The sequence below is a fragment of the Arvicanthis niloticus genome, chromosome 15, assembly GCF_011762505.2.
Source record: "Arvicanthis niloticus isolate mArvNil1 chromosome 15, mArvNil1.pat.X, whole genome shotgun sequence".
Taxonomy (NCBI): Eukaryota; Metazoa; Chordata; class Mammalia; order Rodentia; family Muridae; genus Arvicanthis; species Arvicanthis niloticus.
Genome location: NC_047672.1, coordinates 40,524,976 through 40,539,210, shown reverse-complemented (window position 1 = coordinate 40,539,210; position 14,235 = coordinate 40,524,976). Strand labels below are relative to the sequence as shown.

At 42.1% G+C, this 14,235-nt stretch overlaps 1 protein-coding gene across 3 annotated transcripts in view; it reads right to left on the bottom strand.

Annotated features, from left to right (window-relative positions):
- Positions 1-12,763, bottom strand: part of Tspan12 (tetraspanin 12) — a 67,001-nt gene extending 54,238 nt beyond the window's left edge. For 2 of the 3 annotated variants that reach the window (XM_034519610.2, XM_076913665.1), the window contains exons 1-2: positions 12,607-12,763; positions 11,586-11,721 (exon numbers count right to left, since the gene is read on the bottom strand). In XM_034519610.2, the coding sequence (XP_034375501.1) occupies positions 11,586-11,651 (66 nt within the window). In that variant the 5' untranslated portion in view covers positions 11,652-11,721; positions 12,607-12,763. Of the gene's footprint in view, positions 1-11,585; positions 11,722-12,145; positions 12,287-12,606 lie in introns of those variants that run through there. The other variant, XM_076913663.1, reaches the window with a different exon arrangement.
- Between the last annotated feature and the right edge of the window lie 1,472 nt (positions 12,764-14,235).

The following is a 14,235-nucleotide window of genomic DNA, read 5'->3' as shown; positions in this document are numbered from 1 at the left end:
AGATTCTCAATCTTGTCTGTAACCTGGCTTCACCTAGGACTCAAACATAGCCTGAGCCCCCAATAGAGCAGCTCTAGCAATAGCAACAAAGTATCACAGGTGTCAGTCCTACAGATGTTCACAATCCGTTGTCAGGGCTGAGTACCACTGCAGGAGCAAGAGGCTGACAGAGGTGTGAAAGATGGAAAGATGAGACTGCAGACAACACACCCAACCACCCGTCCAGTTCAGTAATGGAGGCAATCAGACACTGTAGATCTCATGGTTTGAGCAATCCCAGAAATATATATAAAGTGTTTTTCCAAAGAAGTCAAACTTGAACCCAATTAATCATCCAACTGTATCAGTTATGAAAATGAAATGCAAGGTATAGCTTTATCTACCACTTCTAGGATACACTAAATAAAATCAAGAGCATAAGATTATTTCACAAGACTAATAAGCTTATTTCTTCAATTAAAAAAAAAGAGAGAGTAGTGGATACTGAAATAATTTTTAAAAAAAGAAAGGAAATGCTGTTAAAGATTAAATGGAATTCAAGAGATTGTCTAACGTAATATAATGGTCTGCTTTGAACCCTGATTCAAACAAATTGATTGAAAAAAAAAATTGCAGACAGGCGGAAAAATTTTAACATCAATTAGATATTTTAAAACAGTAAGAACTCAACTATTATTTTAGGCCCAAATACAAACTCAATTTATTTTTAAAGGTCCCATTCCTTCTAGACACCTGTGGTGAATTGTGGATGAACTTGAACGGGCAGCTGCAAGGCAGTGATAAATAACTGTGCCCTGAGCTGAGAGTGGAGCTGGGTGTGCTGGTAACTATTGACTCTGAGCAGTGAGGAAACGAGGGGTTAATCACAGCTCTTTCAAGTTGAAATATGTTTTAAAATTGTCATTTCTCAAAAGTGTAAGGAAAAAAAAATAACTAAACGCCTAAAACATGTTGATAATGATTCTGCCTGGGAACCTTTTCTAAGAAATAAAAATTCCTCTCACCCCTCCATCTTATTCTTGTGTTTCTTAGTCCATTTTCAACCAAGTCTGCATTGTGTACAACTCATTTATGGTGGTTGTCAGTAAATACAGTTCTTCCCCTCATAGCAAAAAAAAAAAAAAAAAAAAAAAAAAAAGTTAGCTCCTAAATTCTAAAGACTTCCCTATTTTACCCGAAATCTTTTCAAAAACTCGTCTTTGTTTTCTTAAACATAGTGTAACTCTCAAGGGATTGGACCTAACCTGACTTTTAACATTTCTGGCAGTTTGATGAACCTCAGTAACTTCGGCTTTAACGCTGACAGGGTGGTTACATAAGCTGAGCAGGAGTCTGAGCTGATGCAGACACTGACTGCAAACCAGCCTCCCTAGAAAAAGCCTCCAAGGAGAGCTCATATGCTCCCATGCAAGAAGGTCTCTTTGCTGGGAGGCTGGGAAGTGAATTCCCCATCCCATCACTTGTTTACAAAGGTGTCCCATAGGTTTCCTTCTCATCTCCACGGCTATCTGTTGGTATTTACCTTCTAAATGACACAGGGATAGAATAGATCATTATTTTAAAATATTTAAATAAAGAATCTTTTATTGTTCTACTTGGCAATAAATGACCTTGCAATCTCCACCCTTGAGTTTCCTTCCTTTTAATCATTTTAAGCACTTCCTACCATGCACTTTGATCGTATCCACCCCTTCCTCTCACCCCTTCAACTTATCCTTGTGTTTTAGCCCATTTTCAACTCTGAGTCTTCGTTGTGTATAACTGATTCATAGTGGTTGTCACTAGACACAGTTCTTCCTCTTCTAGCAAAAAAAAAAAAAGGAAGAAAAGAAAAATGGAAAAAAAGAAAAAAGTCATTTATTTTGAATTGTATGTTTCAAGACATTTATCAAACAGCAGGATGAATGAAGCCTCGGCTTTGAAGTCATTCTTCATTTCTAAGCATATACATTGATTGTGGCCGGTACCTCACTATGTACCAGTGACACTAACGAGTAGAAACTGACACTATCTCCATGATGCAGTACTTAAAGGAAGAGGACATACATTGCCATCATCAGAAGTGTGAATGTGCAACTGCAGACTGTACTAACTATAGGAAAGAAATAGTCCACAACACTTTTAACAACTCCTTTCAGACTGTCTGAACTCATCCACTGGGTCAAAGGGACTTCTCTATGGCAGCAGAGATCAGAAGACCAAAGTCAAGTTAATTAGGATGGGAAAGGATAAAAAGGATTTTCCAATCAAAAGGAAAAGCAAAGGTTCCAGAGTAGAAGGCAGCACGACATGTTCGGGAGACGGAAGTTGCCCCTGGGAATGCACAAGCAGGCAAGGAAGCATGTCTTCAAAGCTACCTGAAGGTGTGTGTCCTTGACCACATGGAAACAATGGGAAGCCACTGAACTCTGAACTCCGACTAGCAACCTTAGCTCCGCGCCTTTTCAGCCTATAACTTTCAGTACGACATTTGGTTTTCCTTCGTCCCATTTTTTTTCTATCTTTAAACGATCACAAAAAAAAAAAAAAAAAAATCTACCGTATAGAAGATTCTTATGATGAAGCCGACCCAAATACATTACCTGTTATTACCATGTGTCATGTTTAACCTAAGAGTTTCTCTTAATGCTTCTCAGTGTAAACTGTTCCTAAATCAGTTCACAAATGGGATTATCTGATATGGGATGGACTACCGAGTGAACACTGCACAGAGCTACTGGCCGGCCATTCCCAATCTTAGCATGTCTAAAACGGATCTCAGCTCCACTCTTCTACAAGCCTTTTGTCCCCCTCACAGTGTTTACAAGCCTAGAGAATGGAGTAATGAACCCTTCAATCACATGGACTGGCAGCTTGGCAGACAGCCCGAACCTCTCCCTCTTTTACACTGGACATTTAATTAGTTTTGAATCCTTTGCACGATTCCTGAGAGAGGCGTCTGGCAAATCCCTCCCCATTTCCTGCTGTTTCAGGCTAGTTCAAGCCCCCATCCTCTCTTGTCAGGATGTAGCAATCATCTTCATAAGACATCTTTCCAGCTCATAGACTCCGCCTCCAGAGTGCAGAATCAAGCATGCTTCAGCATGTAGCTGTCCTTACGCTATTTTCCAACCTCCATTTCCTTTTCCCCCATCTCCCTTCTAGAGAATAAAGTGTAATAGCCCTGGGAGGTCACACAAGGCCCTCTTACTCATTCTTTAATCTACCCTCCAACCCCGTTTGCTGCCAGCTCCTTCCCGTAGTTGAACAATGATGGAAGTCCTTGCAAAGGGCACCGTTCACAACTCCCAAGTTCCCATGTCTGCTTCTGCTGTTGCCTCTGTTGGAACAGCACCCTTCCCAGGCCTTCCAGTCCTCAGGAGCAAAGTAACCTCCACTTCTCCTTGGACACCAGCCCAAACATCAGTTAGAGTGGAAAGATTGTCTCCAGGCTCCCTCCTTACCCCACAGCACTTGTGAATGCTCTCTGCACAGCCCTCTGGGAGCCTCCATCTCATTTCCTGCTTGATTCTACCCATTAAAAGAATACTCACTCCACTCGGTAGTAAGGCCTAATACCAGTTAGGTGAGTGAGTGGGGGAAAAAAGGCAACTGAATGGGAATGTTTTCTACTCTCTATGCAAGCTGAGATCTTTAGCAAAATCAGATGCTTTAATGGGAACTAAACTTCACCTTCCTGAAAATGTTCTGTAGAGGGATGCTGGCTTCACCTTGTTGGAAATGTTCTGTAGGGGGATGCTGGCCAAATGACAATGTAATGATAGACAGTGCAGGTTAGAAACTAATATACAGATGCTTTAAACTATAAACTTTGCATTCTACACCATCTCACTGTGTTCTCTTAAGAGGTGTCTACTGAACATGGCAGCTGTACCTGGAGCACTGATTGAAATAAGTATCAGCCCAAAGCCTTCTACCACAGTAAGCAAGCACCTTTGGAAAAAAACTGGCTTAAATGCTTGGAAACAATCTCATCCTCAAAGAAGGACTTTACACTGAGGCTGAGATGCTGGAAATAGGAAGCACAAACAGAACCACGCTACATTGAGGGACTAAACCAAAGTGAGACTGAATCAGTCCAAGAAGTCTTCCTGATCCTATGTAACATAAGAGCATAGCTTACAGGAAAAACTCACGCTCTGAACTAAATCATGGTATTTTCCATGAATTACACAAACTAGTTTTTAGTTTGTTTTAACCTTGTATTTCCCATTTTTGACCAAGATATACATATTTATGGGATATATCATATTATAACTCATGAATTTGCTACATATGGATCAAATTGAGGACAAAATTATTCACCTGATATTCATGACCTCCAGTAATATCATAGACTATTTAAACATCAAGAAAACATAGAAAATAGCACATGTATTACTTTGTAGATATGGATTTGACATCTGCTACAACTTGTCTTGTGAGGTGCTTAGAAAAAAATGCTACCTCTCAACAAATAATTAAAAATATAGAATTGGCTCTACTGAAAGCATGGTCTAGTTTCCCTTGAATCTAATTATAGGGATTGGGGAATGTTCCAGCAAGTTGTTTTGTAAATCAGAAGTGTGTGTTTGTCCACATTTTCTAAGTTGTGTTATGACGCACCCACCTATACTTTGCACAAACTAGGTCATTGCCAAAAGCAAAGCTTTTAAATACTTCAGCTATTTGCATAAATCAGTCTCAGGACATGTTAGTGGCATGGATTCTCTTCATAACTGACAGACAGCTAAAACTAACTTTCTGAACTTTCCTTTGTGTGTCAAATCTGTTAGCAAGGATAGAATGTCAGTGAGGTCTAGATCTTACTTATACTTCTGTCTCCACAAAGAGAACTCCAACCAAGAAGACAGGTTTTCAGAAGCGCATCCACTTATCTTGAAATCACTGAGACTGAGATAAGAGCTTTACTCCTTTAAGAACTGACTTTTTACTTAGTCAAAAGTAAAATAAATTTTTGCTGCTGTGGAGGCCAAAGCTGCATATTCCCGTGATACTTCTGCCCCCACCCAGTATGCCTTCCCAGCTTGCTCATAGGACTAGATGGTAGAGACAGAGAATAAACACACAGCACTATTTGCTAACGACTTGAAAGAATAGACAATGGCCAGAAGAGGTTGAGAAATTACCTATGGGCATAATTTAAGCACAGACTCCATTAATTAGAAGTGGTTTAATCAGCAGCACCCGGAACAACAGTTCAGAATCAGAGTTTTCATATATCATTATCTTTCTCTACATGCTATGACTCTCCTTCCCTGGACTGGAGAGACCCACTTTTAAGTCTCTCGTGTTCTGACATGATTAGTGGAGACTTCTTCATTCCCAACATTACAGTGGTTTCCAAGAGAACAAGTACAGTCATGAAAGAAGGGTGGAATGCCTCATCCGGTACTACTGTCTGAGCCAGCTGCAGTCAACTCTACTGTCCCACTATCCTAGCTTGGGGTTATTCATTGAATGAAGTTGGGAAGATGAGCAAAGGACCCAGTGTTTCTATCTCCAGTAGGAACCAATGAAACTCAGAATCTACCGTCTACACCTCAAAAGCCCCCTACGAGGTACACAGTGACTTAAGCCTGTGACAGCTAAAACATGATACATTTTTTTAAAGACTAGTTTTGCCTTGATTTTGTTTTCATGATGGAAATTTATTTTTAAGTTAGCTCAAGCAAATCAGAGGGCTTTTCACCACAACTTAGAAAGAGGAAAACACACACACACACACACACACCACCTTAAATGCTATTCATAGTATACAGTTGAAAATAGCGATTTAAGAAGACCTGGGAGGTGAGAGACTCTCAGGACTCAAAGGGAGGGACCATAGATGAAATGCCCTACAGTGGGGAGAGGGAATTTATAGAGCCCGCCTTCAGCAGGAAGACAGGGCATCAAATGAGAGAGAGCGTTGCCATCCCACAGTCAAAACTCTGACCCAGAATTGTTCCTGTCTGAAAGAGCTGCAGGGATGGAAATGGAGAGGAGCCTGAGTAAAAGAAGGTCCAGCGACAGGCCCAAAGTGGGACCCAGCTCAAGGGGAGGTCCCAAGGCCTGACACTATTACTTCCACTATGGAGTGTTCACAAAAAGGGACCCATCATGACTGCCCTCCAAAAGACCCAACAAGCAGTTGAAAGAGTCAAATGCTGATATTTGCACCCAACCAATGGACAGAAGCTGTTGACCCCTGTGGTTGAATTAGGGAAAAGCTGGAAGAAGCCAAGGAGGAGGGCTACCCTGTAGGAGGACCAGCAGTCTCAATTATCCTGGACCCTTGAGATCTCTCAAATACTGGACCACCAACCAGGCAACATACACCAGCTGATATGAGGCCCCCAATAAAACATACAGAGCAGAGGATTGCCAGGTCTGGGTTTAGTCAGAGAAGATGCACCTAACCCTCAAGAGACTGGAGGCCCCATGGAGTTTAGAGGTCTGGTGGGGTGGGAGTGGGTGGGGACATCCTCGCAGAGACAGGGGAGTGGGGAGGAGGTATGGGATGTGGAACCGTCAGAGGGTGGACAGGGAGGGAAATAAAATCTAGAGTATAAAAAAAAAACACGATTAAATAAAAAGAAGAAATATATAAAAAGAGAAGTATTTTGATACGACAAAATAACTTTTTAAGGTGTGTATGGTAAAAAACCATCTCACTACAGATACTGATGGCCAGAGAACAGAAGGAAAATTCCTCCTATGTCTCCTGTTGCTTTGTCTATCCCCAACCCATGCCTAAATCATGAACAAAATGTTGTGTTCAACTGTAGGCTTTCTAGGTCTCTTTTCAGGTTTAATTAGGGAAACCCACTCTTAGTATCCTTTAAAATGGTAAGCTAGCACCAATGACACTCATTGCAAAGTGAAAACGCAGTTAAACACTACTGACAGGGTAGCATAATTTTAGGGAATTATACATACACATTTTGTGAAATATGAAGTATTTGCCATGCCTACCAACTTTCAAAATAGTCATACCTACTCCCTTTTATAATAACAGGCACGTATCACCTAAGAATAACACTCCTATCAGAGAGCTGCAAAAGTCACTTCTAAAAGAGAAGAAATCTTTTAGTTCTTCAGGTAACGTAACAGGTCATTTGACAGAGAGAGAATGTGATGCTTCGGATAAAGAGAGTCATGACCCTTCTGCCTCAGCAGCAAAGATCCAGCATCACCCAGTATGTTCTGCTCTACACACAACAACACAACACTCAAGAGACACTAGAAGCCAGAACCAATGGCTTGTCCCCTTGCAACTGCAGCAGGGTCAAGCACCTTCATACTGTGGAAGACACTCAACAGATGCCATGTCAGAGTCACAGCTCCTCAGGAATGAAGAGAACATAGAGAGCTGGGGTCTAAGAACCTGTTGGTTGTTTCCTCTTAAACACACCTACAACTCATACTTACAAAACTTATAAAGACTCGAGATCTACCATTTTCCTTAAAGATTTTTTTCAATTCTGAGGATAGCAAAACAAAAACCTGTGTGGCTTGTCTATGTTTTCCCAATTAGAATTCATTGTTCTCTTCAGTGGGGTAGGGGGAAAGGGATCCCTCACTGGGATGGAGAAAGAGATTAAGTGCCAATACAATATTTTGACGGTATTAAAATATACACATTCATATATGTGTATTTAAAATGCAAAAAGTAGAAATTTCTACTTTTGAGCTATATGGGTAACAAGGAAAGGTGTGTCAACCTGCAAATGAGAAAGAGGAAGGATCCCCTGTCCATGGTCAGGATGTAAAGTCTGATTAGAAAATAATGATGCAGATTCCATATTTGTTTGTCCTACTTATAATTTCAATGAGAAGTAGAAGTCGGCATGTGTTTCTGCTGGTGCAAAAAGGGAATGGCTCAGACCAACTATATGACAGAGAAACCCCATTAACATATTGAGAGCTAAAGATGTAAGGCCCAGTATTTCCCTGGCATGTCCAAGACTCTCACTTCCATTCCAGCACACATATGCACATGCACACTCTAGCGCACACACAGGAAAGCTAAGCCTGAAGTTTAGCAGCATAGTAAGGTAACTCTTGTGCACTCTGTGGACTGACAGGCCAGCTCTAGAAGACTTGGAATGAGCAGGTGGACAGGGAGTCCTTCCCTACTGAGGATGCTTACTTAACATCACTGCAAATACATTCAGCATGGTTCCTGACAGTATCGCTTTTCTACATATGGATAAATAAACAAAATTAAGCTTGGACTTCCTGTTCTGATGCTCACCAGAAGATCTGAGCACTGCTTTCTTTATCTAAAAAAGGAAGGAATGAGAAAGAAAACTCTTTTACTGGGCTATGTTGAGAGCTAAAGAGGACTAGATACCCAGAAGCAGTCCCAGCAGGGGACTAAAAGCTGCTCTAAGTTGAAAGGATTTTACTTTCTGAGGTTATTGGCTCGGGTTTCCCAAAGTTAGAATAATCATTTCATAAGATTTTATCAACTACTTCGGTACCTTTTGTTGCAGTTGTTTATCTGCTGTTTGCTTTTCTTTTTGAAACAAAGTTTCATTTTGTATCCAAGAGCTGGCTTAGACCTCACTACCAAACCAGACTGCCCTGTGAATTCACAGCAGTTATCCTGCGTCAGCCTTCCTATAACATGGATTGCAAACATGGGCCATCAAGCCTGACCCCGTGGATATTTTTAACTGAGCAAAAATTTTAAAAAATCTTAGGGCTGGCACTACATGCCAGTCCAAAAGAGCTTGCCTAATATCTGTGTTCAATGCCTTGAATCCACATACAGGTGCAAGAAGAGTGTTGACTCCACATAGTCATCTTGAGATGTCCACCCACAAGCCATAGCACTGGCATATGACATATACATCACTCACACACACACACACACACACACACACACACACACACACACACAGAGAGAGAGAGAGAGAGAGAGAGAGAGAGACCTCGTTCATGCATGCACTCACACTTTTTAAAAAATATTAAAGTCTATAGGAAAAAAGAAACCATAACCCAAGACAAAAAATGTTGGAGCTTTAAAAGGACATATATACTCATCTAAAAAAAATCTATTAAAATGTGTTTCACTATTGTGCAACAACAGATAAAATCAACAAGCAAGAGGGCAAATCTCAATAAGAACAAAATATGCGAAGAATATAAAGCACACAATGAAATGCATCAAGAATATGTGTAACTACCTAAGCAGGTGGTCATTCTTACTGGTACTGAGAGATCCAAAAGAATAAAGTAATAATAACATAAGACTTTAAATCTTCAGATTGGCCAAAATTCAGATTGGCCAAAATACAGTATTCCTGCATGATAGAAAAAAGATACTTTCAAACAAATGACAGTGTCTAGTGAATTTTTAAGCTAGGGAATGCTCAAAGTTACTGGATCAACAGCACGTCTTATCAGGGCAATAGTAATTACCACTCCTACTGCCAGGAATAGTAGCAATCTACTTCCTGTTTGTCTCCTTGAGATTATCAAGATTGTGGTAACTGCACTGGCCACAGTGTTTCTAAACATCACTCTGTGCCATTGTTGCGAATGTTCACAACACCTCTAAAAATACCTGTTTTAAAGACTAGACAACCAAGGCACTAAATTTACATGGTAAATACGCACTAACCACATATGAGCTATTTTGTATTTTACTGTTTTATTGATGTTAGCTACATTTTGCTGTTGTGTTTCTGCTGTCAACAGATAACATTTTGGTGTAAGCAATATATACGCAATGCATATGAATGTGACTAGACGCATGTGGGTAGTGATAAGGACATGTTATCTCGGTCTCAAGCAAATTAAAATACAGAAGGAGCATACTGGATTTCTGCAGATGAGATAATTCGAGGAGAGGAGAACTAGAGACAGAAAGGGTGGCGATCTAGATGAACACACAAATCAGAATACACACATCCTCATAGTCAGAAAGTTGAAGAAAAGACTAAGAATAAAAGAATAACATTTTGCAGTCCCTGGTAGCATGGAGGGGCCTGCAAATGTTTAAGAGAGGGGTGTTTTTAAAGCAAATTTCATTATTCCAAAGAGCAATGCTTTTGCAGAATGATTTGAATTTCTCCCAGTGTTTATTTTTTTTAATTGAATAACAAAAGATCTTATTAATGGGGAGGTTCGGAAGTGCAGAAAGGCTGTGTGTTAAAGGCATCATTTAAGTGCAGGAGTGCTGAGTTCTGTCTCTGGCCCCACCACCACTGGAATAGACGTCCTTTGCCACACCATTTAAAGTGCTCTCAATTTCCTGATTTACAAAGAAAGGAAGTTCAACAAGGCCTTCCATAAAGATCCTTTCAGTGTGAAAGTGTAACAAACCTATCACTAAGACAAATAATGTAGGCAAGTGAAAACTTAGCAATAAGAGTAATAACTGTATTTTTAGAAGAAGCAGAGCTCAAAGTCTCACTATCTGATAGCTACGTAGGCAGCTTAATGAGCAACTTTCAAATGTGCCCTTCTAGAATTAAAGGGCACAGTAAAATCAATTAGTAATTTTCTATTTGCGAATGGTGAATGTAATGACTCAATGCTATACTTTTCCTGTTAAGTTTTAAAAGTTATCCTTTTGGATAGTGCCAAATGACTTATTAAAGACTTAATTTGTCATCTTAGAATGCTGTCAATCCAGAAGGAGCAGTTTAACAAAAATATCCTCCTCTAGAGACCAGCTGTAATAGCTGTCAGGAAATAAGGGGGCTAGCCAATGCCAGACAGACAGAGAAATAAATACACTGCACACTAAAATTTCCAGCAGGAAACGTTGAATATAAATTATTAAAGGAACACAAAAATGGCAAAAGGGAACTTGCTTAAGCATGACAACCTTCTGAAGTAACATTTAGAGTTTTAATACTCATATTTTCATAAGCATTATAAATAGTACAATGCTAACACTTGATGAAAACTTGGATAGAAAACACCAAAAGTCACTAACTCATACAGCACAGTTTCCATGGGCTTTGAAATTGTATGTATTTTGTTTCCTTAAATGGATGTGGTTTTTTTTTTTTTTCCAAAAGCATATATAAAATTCCTCAAACATTCCCAACTTAGAAATAGTTACATGAAAACCACCTTTTAGACCATATGAAATTCCTTTTAAAAACCTATCCAGACTTTTGGTAAGATATCTAGGTGTGACTCCTTCCAAAGATATAGTAAGAACAGTTGCCTGAACCAATTTTTATAGGCTGCGGTGGTGACGTAAAGAAAAAAAATGTAAGGCTTGCACAGTTATCTAAAATTCCTGCAAGCTAGCGGTTCCGGAGTAGTACGTCATAATTCTCTTATCTTCCAGTACAAGCACGTGCACTTATTTATATCCTTAGATTAGCTTCAAGTTACTGGCACTTGTATACAGAGCGGCGCTTTTTTTTTTTTTTTTCTTTCTAATTACAGATGGAACTTGGGCTAGATCAAAGGTATTCTAAGAAGGTCATTTTTGACTTCTCCGAAAAACAAGAGGATGTGATCTCATGTCATTAATTAATGCTGAGCCATGCCCTTTGGCGCCTTATCTGGTAGTTGAGAAAACCGGGTCCAGCCATCCCCATCTACTGGGATAGTAGAACTGTTAGACTTACCCAAAAGAGCAGGTTGAGGGCGTAGAGCAAACAGCGCAAACACTTCACGGAATCTTCTCTGGCCATTGTGAGTCTTGGGAGGGAGAAGCCCCATCCTCTCACCACATTCTACTGATCCAGGCAGAGCCGCAGCGATCTGCAGGGGCGGGCACAGTAGGGAACTAGCTTCACAACAAGTGAGCCCCTGTACCAGTCCTCAGCTGTGTCCCCAGGATCCCCAAACCTAGTTTATTCCAGGCGTCCTCTCATCAAAACTCATTTGTTAAAGTCTTAAAGGGAACAAAACTCCCAAAAGTTCTCACTTGAATCGGATAACACCTGCTGCCAAGAAAAAAGTTTGACTCTCTGGATGAATGAAGACTTAAGAGTATACTAGTTTTCCCGGTGAACCTGTGGCATGGCCCTTGAGACTTTCTTTGCTGTCTCCCTGGGGACAACTTTGTGTCCCTGGAGGTGCCACAGGCTCCGTTGCTACCCCCACCCCCAAGGACACACACACACACCTCGACCTCTCTGAGCACGGGAGTGCCCTTCTCCTCTGGGCACCTCCTGGGCCCTACCTTCACGCTCCCACCCCACCACCGGGTCATACAGCTCCGGTGTGAACTCGGGAGCCACTGGGGGCGCAACGCAGAGCTGGGATCCCGCCCGGTGACTAGGGTTTCTTTGGAGGAACGTGAGAAATGCAGTTTGTCGTCCGGGAATAATGGATGAGCCTGGGGCGGGGTGGGGTGGCGGGGAGGGAACATTGGGGAGTCAGGGCCGGTGCAACTGTAACCAAGCCGGACCCGTCATCATTCACTACCACCCCCCTCCCGGCCCCCCGGATGCGCAACCTCGGGCCCCCGCGTGCCGCCGGGACACTGAGGTCCCCGCCGCCCGCAGAGCACAAAGCCAGTGCGGTCAGGCAAAGTCACCGCGGCCGCGCGCCCCCGGCAGGACGCACGGCGCAGGGCAGAAGCCAATTCGGCTGGCGTTAGGGACTACCGGCAGAAGAGATGCGGGACTTGTAGCCACTCACCGTTGGAGCTGCGCTCCTGCCGGGGGACAGTCGGGGGACACACGGCAGACACTCATCCGGGCAGGGACGCTCCTCCCGGAAAGCCAAAGGGCTGCATCGGCTCCAGCAGCAGACGCTTCCTTGTCTTCCTCTTTTCAGACGTCGCCGTCGCTGACTCCTGGGAAAAAGAAAAAGGAAAAAAAAAAAAAAGTCCCGGGCAGCAGTCGCTGGAAAGTCTCTGCTAAGCCACCTCCTGACGCCGCTGTCCCTCCCAAGTCCTCGCTAAGTCCGGACAAGGCAGCAGCGGCAGCCAGGGCCAGCTGCACAAACTCTCAGCGCATGCTCGGCCGCTGGCTGCCGGGTTGGGTCCTAGTGGGTGTTTCTTGTCCCTCTCACCCAGAGTGGCACCCCAAAGAAATTCTTCACCTCTACAAGATAGAATGCCAGAGAGATTAAAAACCTGCAAAACTAGGAGGAGTCCTTGCAGCAAACCCCTTTAAAATGGTGGCGTCGTGGGAATGGAGGATGGGTAATAAGGAAACAGGCTTTTATTATATGAAAATATTTGTGTTTGAGAAGGGGGGCCACGGGTGGCCCAACCCAATTCCTGCAATGAGAGACTAGTTTTCAGGACCTTTATGGAGCCGCCTCCTGTGACTTGTCATTAACATTCTGCCCTGTGAACCTTACTGATCTGTTGCACTCCCCGAGTGCAAAAGTAGGTAAATAAATATATAAAACAACATTTCTTTCTCACTCTAAACTACTAACATGTGCAAAACCATCAAGGTATCCTTATACAGATTTAACATCCAGATAGGGAAAAGACCAGGTGATTCTTTCACAAGTAATCCAAAGTTTTCAGGCTCTCTCCTGATCCTGTTGCCTTGACAATGTTCGAAGTGGTGATTTAATTTGGAAATGCACACAGGGTAGTGAGTCTTTGGAAAGCCGCCTTGTTTTTTGTTTTGTTTTGTTTTGTTTTTGTTTTTGTTTAAACTAGAGATTCGGGGGGGGGGGGCACCACAATAACCATGAAGCATATCTCCAAACCTACCTTCTATTTCAGAAGTAAGACGTTTCACACTTAAAACTTAAAATTGATGACTCATGCTGCTTCCACAAAAGATTGAGTTTTATCCCTCACAATAGTATATGTTGCTGTGATCATTTGTTCCCTTGTCAAAAAGCAAATAAAACCTCACCAACATATGTGAGTTACCTGAGATCCAAGCAACATCTTTGAGAAAAACTAATAACCGGAGTCCTCGGGGCAACTTGCAGCTGTAGTCTGTGTCCATCATCACCTGTCTGCTGTGTGGCCAAAGTGACAAGGAGACATGGTCTAAATTGGTTGATACCGAGGTCAAGACCATGAGAGACAATGTGGATGCTCAGGGCTGGAGTATTAACATTCTTCCTACGCGAATCACTAAGACAAGTTCTAAAAAGCAAACAAGAAGGACAGCCACCCACGCAAATTGCCAAGGAAATCGTCCAGTCATCCATCAGATGACTCCCACGCCAATAACAGAGTGGCTTCTAAAATTGTGGGAGGAGCTAAGAAAGAGGCTTTCATCCTTCATCCCTGTGTTCACAGGCAAGGGCTCGGGCAGCTGCCTGCTTCACAAGGACGGCTCCTGAAACAAA